The sequence below is a fragment of the Acanthisitta chloris genome, unplaced genomic scaffold (genome assembly GCF_000695815.1).
Source record: "Acanthisitta chloris isolate BGI_N310 unplaced genomic scaffold, ASM69581v1 scaffold39043, whole genome shotgun sequence".
Lineage (NCBI taxonomy): Eukaryota > Metazoa > Chordata > Aves > Passeriformes > Acanthisittidae > Acanthisitta > Acanthisitta chloris.
In genome coordinates this window covers 913-11,173 of record NW_008664953.1, presented here as the reverse complement: position 1 = coordinate 11,173, position 10,261 = coordinate 913, and the positions used below count along the sequence as shown (strand labels likewise).

The 10,261-nt window shown below is 49.7% G+C and overlaps 1 protein-coding gene across 1 annotated transcript in view; it reads right to left on the bottom strand.

Moving 5' to 3' along the window:
- VEGFA (vascular endothelial growth factor A) overlaps positions 1–6,641 on the bottom strand; it is a gene marked incomplete at its 5' end in the record, with an annotated part of 9,018 nt that extends 2,377 nt beyond the window's left edge. The window contains 5 exons of the mRNA XM_009071542.1: positions 62–193; positions 1,335–1,406; positions 4,156–4,188; positions 4,604–4,680; positions 6,445–6,641. Coding sequence (XP_009069790.1) covers positions 62–193; positions 1,335–1,406; positions 4,156–4,188; positions 4,604–4,680; positions 6,445–6,641 — 511 coding nt within the window. The remainder of the gene's footprint in view (positions 1–61; positions 194–1,334; positions 1,407–4,155; positions 4,189–4,603; positions 4,681–6,444) is intronic.
- Between the last annotated feature and the right edge of the window lie 3,620 nt (positions 6,642–10,261).

Here is a 10,261-nt window from a genome sequence, read left to right as displayed (position 1 = left end):
CAAGCTCCCCCCCTCTTTCTCTTTCTCCTTCTCTTTGTGTTTCATCCTTCAGGACACAAACCTGCAAGTGCGCTCGTTTAACTCAAGCTGCCTCGACTTGCAACGTGAGTCTGTGAATTTGCAGGAACATTTACAGGTCTGGGGATCTTGTACAAACAAGTGCTTTCTCCTCTCTGAGCAAGGCTCACAGTGACTGCAAAAAGGCAAAAGGAAAGATGTCTAAGCTACAGCGCTTCAGCAGAAAGAAAATACACATGCAACACCCTAAACATCAAAGCAATCCCCTTGCCCCCTCCCACAGCCCCCATGCTGCCCACTGGAGCATCGCGGGCTGATGGATTTTCCAGCAGCACCATGATGGTCCCAGGACAGCACCCCCTTGCATTAGCGTAAAGAGAAAGAAAACAGGCCGTCTGCACAGTATTCACAAATGCTGCATTGGATCCATTGGCTCAGGCCAGAGGGAGGAAGAAGGGGAAAGCAAGGATGGGAAGGTGAGAGGTCCCAGCCAGCTATTGACATATCATTGAAAGGAGTTCTCTGAAGTGGGCTATTCGAGTAGAAAGAGGCCAGCGGAAAAATGAGTTAAATACACAGGGTCTCTCCTCTCCTGGAAAGCAGCTGGGCTCCAGCATCACATGCTTACTCCTGCAGCCAGAGCTGCCCTCCTGTCTGTGAGCCCCATCCCAACCTTACCCCCTAGGAGTCTCCTAGGGAGGGGCTGTGAATTTACAATGCAGAATTTTGTGAACCACCATGAGAGAGGCACAGCGAAAGAGACAGTGAGACAGACAGGGAGAAAGAAGCCACCAAATCCAGCAGAAAGAGAAAAAAAAAGAGAAAGCAAGCCCCCCTGGTTCCCCAGCACCCCCTCTCCGGCTTCCCACCGTCCCACCTCTCCTCTCCACCTGTGATTCCACCAGACACACACGCACACGGGCGCACACACACACACATACACACACACATGCATGGCAGATGCCAGCCTGTCTGTCACCAGTCATCACAGCAGTGAGGACACAAGACAAGTGGGGGAAAGCAGATGACAGTTACAACTGGAAGGCACGAAAAAGAGGTGCAGGGCACTCGCCCACCTGCCCACACTCTTGTGCCTTGGGAAAACAGTCACCACTGATGATTAGAGAGCCAAGCAAGCTAAAGCCACCTTCCCTGAGATAGCCTTAGTGCCAGAGCAGTGCCACCACCAGTGCTGCCCCTGCAGGATCTGCAGCCCACCAGTGACTGGGAGGGGAGGGTGAGATTTGAGCGAGCAGCAAGCATTGGTTTGGGGAGAGGGAGGGAAGAGAGTCTACGAGCAGAGGACACAAACGTACAAGCTGAGTGGTTTGTACCGGCCTTTCTTGCGCTTTCTCTTTTGACCCTTCCCCTTTCCTCGCTTTGATTTTCTGGAAGAAAAACAAAAAAAAAAAAAAAGAGAAAGAGACAGAGAGGGGGAAAGAAAGGGAGAGATAGAGAAAATGGAAGAAAATGCAAGGAAGAGGAAAAAAAATACAGCCATGTGCCTTGCTGGGAGGGGAGAAGCACATGAGGCAGGACTGGAGGGTAAATCCCAGGGCCGAAGCACAGATCTCCACATCGCACACACATTCACCGGCCCTCCGGCACTCCTGCCAGGACTGCACCAGCCTGCCCACAGTCAAGACAACACCAGGGGACTCAGCAGAGGTCACCTCCAGCAGGGCTGCTGCGAGCAGCGGCGGATCTGTTGGGAGCCTCAGACAGGCACCTGCCCCCTCCAGAGAGGGACACTGGGAAAGGCACAGGGGGTGAGGGAAAAGGAACAGAAAGCTTTGTGGAAGCATCACACAACCGCAGTGAGTGCAGGCAACCATTCCAGGTGACAAGCACGGGTGCACACTGAGTGACAAGAGGCAACCTGAGTGAAAGTGCTCTCTTCAGGGAAAAGGAAACCACTCTGACCTGATGCACTGCTCATAACTGGGCCTAGGAGAGGGCAGCTGAGCTACCCAAGCTCTGCTGCATGGCTGGTGGTAACCCTGCCCTGGGATGGGAAACTGGTCTCATCACCCCACAAAAAAAGGGGAGCCACCTTGTCTACAAAGCACTGCTGTGTAGGAGAGGTCTATTTAAACTGAAGGCTTTGCTCATCCACCCCACCCCGTGCCTGTGGCTCAGAGGACTCCAGGAGACCTCACTTGGATGTCTGTAACATCCCCTCTAGCACTCTCCATCCTGAGTACTGAAGGGAGAAGAGGGAGCCCTGACCTAGTTATTTTACCCAGGAGATAACCAGCAAGCAGCTTTCAGTTCTTTCCTCCTTTCCCTCCTGTCACCTTCCACATGGATCTGCCAGAAAGACAAGCAGACGGCGCCAAGGCACTAACTCCATTCTGAAAAATTCACCAGTTGCCTCTGACTCTTGGGCAGGAGCTGGGACAGGCAGGGGCTAGGACATGCAGTCCTGGATACTAACCATGGATCCCTATGGGCCAGCAAAAGCACAGGGAGCGAGGGAGGCTGGAGCCTGCACTGCTCCTTGAGCCATGTTAGCACAGGACCAAGGGAGAGACATGCAAGGAGAAGGCCCTAGGCGAAGCACCAGGGCTTGTCAGGCAAATGAGTCTCAACACTGAGGCAGTTCAGCAAAGGCTCCCTCATTCCCTGGTGCAGCCCACCTCAGAAGGGAGCTGTCAAAGGGACATGGGGGGACAGAAGAGAAAGCACCATAGGTGTTTCCTAGGCCCTGTTCAAGTTGTCTCACTGGAACAAGTGTCAGAGCATCAGCTCACTCCCAGTTCTGCCCTACATGTCAGGCAGGAGTCACAGGGAGACGGTGAAGGGAGGAAAATCAACCTGAAGGGAGGAGAGGGGCACCAATATAACAAAGACTTTTAATTCAGCACAAATCAAAGCACACCAGTCTCTCCCATCCCTTCCCTTCCTTCCCTGGGGAGTGCAGAACCAGCAAAGAGCAGGCAAGGTGCTGTTAGAAGAGGAAAGTAAATGCAACACAGTCCGAGCTGGCTGCTACACCCACACCCCATCCTCACCAGAGTTCACACAAACCAAACTCTCACACACCTTCAAACCACAGAGTCACACAGACCGACCGTCCCTGACATGGGCCTGCCAGAAAGGTGCTGGCTGCACGCAGCTCAGAGGAGCCAGGAGCAGATTTCCAGGGGGAGGAGGAGAGGCTGGAAGGCAGCTAGAAATATATAACTACCAGGAGAGAGGTGAAAGAAGTTCTCTCACTCTCCTGCTTGCTCTCTCTGTCTCTGTTTCAGCCTCATCTCCAAATACTCACCCCTTCCTCTCCAACTCAGCACCTCTAAATGGTAGAGTTGCTCTCCCAGCCATGTGCAGTCCAGCTGACCCTCTCACCCAGAGAGGTAGTTCTTTCTTTTCAACATTGTTTCACATTTTCTGCTCATTCCTGCAACTACTGCAGGATCAGAGCTTATTTTTTCTACTTTTGACAATGCTTTTTACTTTGGGGAGGAAGTAAAGGGAAGGTTGTGCCTCAACCTCCTTCAGAACACCAGAGAAAATCCATCAGACTGATAAAAACTCTCATGAAAGCCTCCACTGAGACCCAGTTAGGACATACACCTCCCTTTACACACCTTCCTGGGTCCCCACCCAAAACCAGTGTCACATCCTGCATGGCATCAGTCCTGCCTCCACCAGGCCTCTATTGCCACCTCTCCCTGTAGCCAGCAGAGTTCCTACCCAAGCTGCTGTGAAAGAAGCCAGCAAGTACTCACCCAAGCAGCAAGAAAAAAATTAATCATAAAGAAAGGCAGCAATTTGCAGTAACCAGAAACACCCCAGGAAGAGGGAAGGGAGAGTGGGGGCTGCACCTTGAATCCATTCTGGTAGGACAGACACGACGGGACTTCCCTGACTCGGGATAAAGCATTAGGAATGACTGCCATGGCCGTGGGTCATGCAAGGTCCAGGTCTGGGATATGAAGGAAGGACCATCAGATCTGGGTTTCTGTGCCCACCTGGAACGGATTCAGAGTGTCGCCCCATGCACTACCATATGCCATTTCCATAAACACCTTCTCCAAGTGAGTATCTCCAACCAAAGAAAAGGGCAAGGGGCAGTCGGGAGAGGAAACACCAATCACCCACCAAAAGAGAAAGGAGGAAGGACTTGTCACTTACTTTTCTTGTTTGTTTTTGACATCTTTCTTTGGTCTGTGGGGGAAGAGAGAACAAAGGCCTCATTAGAAGAGAGCTCACCACATATACTTCCAGTATTATTCCCAGTTCCCACCAAGTCCAGGGAAGGACATGTACAGCTCGCATTGCAGGATGCCCACGGCACAGGGTAAGCGGTCCTTCTCAGTGTGTTTGCTCTCCCGTTGCACCTCACTGGCAGCCAGTGCCAAAAGACCCCAAGTTGCAGACTAGTATTGTCCACCTGTAACAGCTAGAGATGGAGGAGCTTCACCAGCAAAAGAGTTCCTTTCCCAGGCTCAGCCATCCCACTGCAAACCAACTGAGGAGACTGCAGAAGCCCCTGGACAATAGTCCCAACCCAACAGCAGATAAAAAAGAAAGGCTCAGAACAAATTTATTGCAAGAGGAACCAGTGCTGCTCCATTCTCACCTGCAGTCACATTCACTGTGCTGTAAGAAGCTCATGTGTGCTATGTGCTGACTCTGATGGGGTTTAATTCTCATGATCTGGAATGAAAGAAACAGAGAGGGTCACTGCCTATTAGCTCCTCATATTCACAGCTCCAAATCAGCCCACTGCGCAGCAAAGGATTTGCACCCCAGGTGCTCTTGGGAAGAGTATGGCAGAGTTTGAGCTAGCTTTGAGATCCCATTCTCCCAGTCAGGAAAGGCCTTTGATCACAAGCAAGCAGCAACACCAGATTCATGCCAAAGCTCTGTTTGCTCATGCATGCCAGGTGCCAGCACTGGTGGACTGCCTTGGAGACAGGCATGGGAAAGGGCTTAACACCATAGCAAGGTTCTCACTGAGCCATTCCTGGCTGATGCTACAGACACAGTAGTGGAACATCCAGCCTGCTCATGTAGAAGCATTCTCCAGTCTAACACAAAAACCCAAGGCGAAAATTGCATATTCATCTCCTTTCCCTAAGCCACCATTCCTTCCCTGCTGACATCTCACTTTCTCAGTGACTCGATACACAAAATAAATCTGGAGATCTATGCTTAAAAGATCCCTGCAGAGCTAGACATTGACCAGCCCTCAGCCCCAGGCACCTCCAGGAAGTTACGTCAGAAGCTATGGACTATTGTTACAGTCTCTCAGCTCAGAACTGGACTGGACCACTAGCCCTAGCAAATATCTGCATAAATGCCTCTGACCCTTTACAGGCATGCAAGCATAGCAGCCAAGAACTGTAATTCAGCAAGGAATGGTAGGAAGAAAACCATTCCTAGCTACACCATGCTAGTATGCTCTGGTCCAGGCTGGAGCCTGCAAGTGGAAAAGCAGTATGGGGAGCCATGGAAAGGCACAGACAGGTTCTCTGACAGAGTTCAAACACAGCTCAAATGACAAGTATTTTTACTTGTCATTTGAGCCTGCTGATTAATCACCTAGCACTGCACATCTCTCATTCGTATCAAAAAGTGATGGCAATATTTACAGTGACCACTCAAGAAGCTGAGGGACAAAAGTAGGTGAAGGAGCTATAGGGTATGAGTAATGGGGACCTGCATGATTTTGGACACAAGCTGGGATCCAGGCTGACAGACAAGAGCAGTAAAACAAACCTCTCTAAAGCAGTTTGCATCTTTCCCATGTGCCTTGCCTTTGCTATCATGGCCATCTCTGTCTCTTCCAGGGAATCAATTCAGCAGCCTCCAAACAAAGGAGGAGGATGCCTAGAGGCAGAAAGGCTTTTCCACTTGACACCAAAGCAGTGTGTTTCTTAGAGCCCCTTTCACCCCTGCTGTGCCAGGGTAGCTAATGACCCAAATCCCCTGCTGTTGGTACAGGCTGACCTCCAGGAGAGAGTACTGACAGGGTCTCCTCTTTTGCACTACTCAGCTGCCTTCAGGACAACAGCTGTGTGTACCACACAGTGGAGCGATGGCCCAAGGAGTATATTCTTTGGAAACTCAGAGATAACACCGCCGGAAACGCTCCTTTGCATTTTCTAAGCACAAAATGCTCCTTTGCAGAAATGTTCTTTTGCATGCTCCTAGCTACAGTATTTGGGCAAGAGCCAAAAACCAGACTCTCCTCTTAGCCTTAAACAGACATAGGCAACTCATCTTTTTACCCTGCATGGTGCAACATTTGGCACCAGGGTCAAGAGGAAGGTTAGCCATCCTGATCTGATAATCCCCAGTTCCCTGGGATAGGCTTCCCTTCCTCTGAATTAGCTGGGAGCTCGAACTTGGGGTGGCTGTGATGGCTGACTTGCTTCCTTCCACCTAAGCATGGCAGAGTACAGGCTGGACCCTCACCTCCATCGTGACGTTGTACACATCCACAGGGACACATTCTAGTCCCTCATCGCTGCAGCAACCTGCACATCTCATCAGAGGCACACAAGATGGCTTGAATATGTATTCCACCTCATCAGGGTACTCCTGGAAAATGTCCACCAGGGTCTCAATTGTCCTGCAGTAGCTGCGCTTGTAGACGTCCAGGAATCTGATAACTAAAAGGAGGAAGGGAGGGAATAAGTTAATGCAAACTTAGCTCAAGAATGTCTAGTGCTTTGCCCCTTAAAATGAGCCAGACGGTTGCAACACAATTACCCTATGCTCTTCACTAACAGTCTTGCAGGCCTAAGTCCTTTGTCTGTGCCCTACATACAGACACACATCAAGTGGGGAAGAGAAACAAACAATCTCTTCAAGGCAAAGGCAAGAGAGACTAGAGAACCTCACTATTTGCCTCCCTAGTATCACGATGTGTCCCACAGGTGCCTCGTCCCCAAACCCCTTCTCTGCTACTCCCATACTCCTGGTACACTGCGACTAAGAATATTCTCTCCTCCAAAAAGCACCTCAAGCTGCAACAGATGATATGTGCTCTGGATTAAGGCCCTTCACCAGTTTGCCCTTTACCCCCTTTCAAAACAGCCAGCACATGCCCCAGTGGGTTTTAGAAGGCAAGGGGATAAGCCAGAAGCATCCTTTCTACAGACCTCAGCACAGAGACACATTCAAGAACAAGCACAGGGTTCAGAACATGGAGCCATGTATCTTCGCCCTTCCTATCAGCTACCTCTTTTGCCCATGCAGAACAACCACCTCAGCAGGCCACCTCAGAACCACAACAGCACCCACTACAAGTCACAGCCTCTGTGTCTCCACACTGACCACTTTCCCAGACCAAGGAACCAAGCCACCCACTGAAAGATCCAAAGCAAGCCCATAGCACCCCCAGGATTAACTAGACTATATATTTGGCTACTGAACCACAATGAGACAGTGTGGGAGGGGGAACAGGGTGGATCTGCCATTATCCTGTGCCTTCCCCTACGAATGGAGGAAACACTAACTGCTTGCGATCTGCACTGATTTCACAAGCATTTCTCAATGTTTCCCAGTCTCTTGCCAAAGCTTCATTTTGCTGCTTGGTCAAGGGTTGGAGAGATTTAAGGAGATGAGAGATAGGATAGATAAGTGCACACGCACAACCCCCAGGTGCTAGTACAGTACTGCAAACAGTGAGTACCTGGAGCCCTCCAGGCCTCCTAGCTCTAGCAGCACGCTGGCAATGGAGGATGTCTCAAATGGAGCAGAGGATAAGAGTACGCACAAAGAGATAGTACCTGCCCCATGCTGTTATGCACTATAATGATCCACCTGTGCAGTATGCAGAGTCCTACAGCACCAAGGTAGATAACTCCAAGTGATAAGAGCAAACTGCTTGCATCATGGAAAATAATGGTCTCCAGTAAGCGTTTCTAAAGTGCCCTGAACTTGTGACAAACTGGCATAAAGGTTACTTTGCCACAAAAATGCAAAAGCTGCAGGGCTTGGAGCTCACAGCCCGCAGTTAATTGTTGAAAGTTAATTCTAGGTCATGCAGGGCTGACAGTGCCACAGTGCTGAAGTGCTGAGAGTGGTACAAGAGGGGAGGAGCTTCCATCCAAGGAGTTTGAAGTATCACAGAGCGTGAGCAGCTATTAAAAGAGAAAGCGGCTTGTGAAAGGGAAATGTAGCCTGGCAGGCATGGACTGCTTGTTGGTATTCCTGGTCTAGAAGACAGCATGTTTCTGTTCATTGTCCCTTTCCTTCCTCCTCCCTCCTCCCCTAACTGCAGTATGTCTCCTATCTTGTCTGTGGCTACCTCCTTCTTCCTGTTCCTCTCTGCAGTGACCTTCGTCACTGCCTACGTTCCAACAAGTCGAACACTTTAATATGTGGGAAATTCTGCAGACACAATAACAGCTGCTGAACTGCACTGTTGATCATTCACACTGTGCCAGCTGAAAGGACCTGGGAACTCTGGGAGTAAAGGCACAGTTCTGGACAAAAATGCTTACAGACCTACGTCAAGGGCAGGGACAGAAGAAAAGAGGGAGGGGAAGGCGGCAGTTACCTGTGCAGATCAAATGCTGCTCACCGCAGCAGTCTGGAGGCAGAAACCGAAACAGAGTAGAAAACTGAAGTGAAACTGATTGACATCTGTCATGCATTTCTACATGTTTGCACTACCCAAGCAGCTGGATTACACCAGAGAATCCTGACTATGGATTGGCCACAGAATTGCACATTCAACATCCTTTTTTCAGAGCCTTTACTTTCACAGCAGCACCCCCATGACTACACTTGAGATCTGGGAGATCTGACAGGACCAAATCCTTTCCACATAGAATCTGGAATTTTTACCTTTACTTGAACACATGATGGTTTTCCAAAGTCTGAATCAGCCTCTGAAAAGGAAACAGGGAATATTGCCCTAGCTGCCAGTCAGAAAATCCTGCCACAAAAGGCATGTTGCCTTGACTTGGCTGGAGACTGTGCAACGCTCCATAGTTCACTTGCACAGTTAGCACCTAAACTGGAGCGCATGACTGAGGTACAGTCATCCTCACAGCAAAGCCCTGCCCCTGCTACCATACCTACGCTTACTCCTATGTCCTGGGAGTCATATTCCACACTTTGTTAGGCTGATTCAGTCTGTGCTTCCTTTCAATTGGTTGTGTCAGGGACAGAAGAAGGTCTGTCTTTCATGGGGAAGCATAGGAAGGTCACTGAAGGACTAACACCACTTGGCCTGCTCCCTTCCTGCAATTTGGGCTTCAGCCCACGTTAAAAGTTAATCCCGCAATTAACCCACACCCCTACCCTGCAAAACACCTCCAGATTTGAGTCAGAGGTTCTTCATTGTGAATGGAGGGGGCAGTAAGTTTAAAACCCAGTCAGGGCCCACATTAGCTCTTCAGGGCAGGCACAGACAGAACAGGCAGGATTAAGTCCAAATTTGGAGCAGTCGGGTGGGAACATGCTGGACTAGAAAAGGATAAAGTCTATGATCATTTTGCCTCCCTCCCCATCAATGGCTTAGCAGCAATACAGACACACTGTTCTTTTAAAAATAAAAGTGCAGCCACAAGTGCTGGTGGTTTCCTTTATTTATACCAGAAAATCTTTTCTCGTGGAACAAAGAGTGTTTGTCTGACTCCTCTACAACTTCCCGTGCCACAAAACATGTGGAAGGCTCTCTTGAGCACAAAAGGGTAGGGGCCGAAGCTAAAATTACAGTCTCCAACCAGAGTAAGTCCATACCAAAGAAAAACCTGTCGCAGCTTGACAACCTGGAGCAAGCACAAAATGGCCAAAGACACAAAACCACCTTTCACCTCAACCCCAAAGCCCTCAAGAGCTTCAGTGGAAGGAACTACAGGACTGTCCTTGTGTAATAGAGGCCCATCATCATCTCTTCTTCACAGAGGAAAAACTGAGATACAGAGAGAGGACCTCTAAGGTCAAACAGCAGAACAGAAGTAGAGTCAGGAAGGTAATGCCAGGAGTCCTGACTTCTAGCTCACAGACACATCTACATCACAGAACCTGAAATAGTACCGAGACAATTCCACCGAAGTCTTACCACTTACATTGCCAGATCAACTTCTCCTGCAATCCCATCAGCCTTCCTGTGACAGAAGTTAATTCTGTTCAATTGTTCCCCTCCCCAGGAGGGATTTGTTGGACACAACAAATGGCACAGATGAGGACACTAGCTCTTTTCTACCAACAGCTAGAGGACTGGTTACCGAAATAAGCCTCACAGCAGGCTCCATCTTGATCCCTCTGGAGTCAC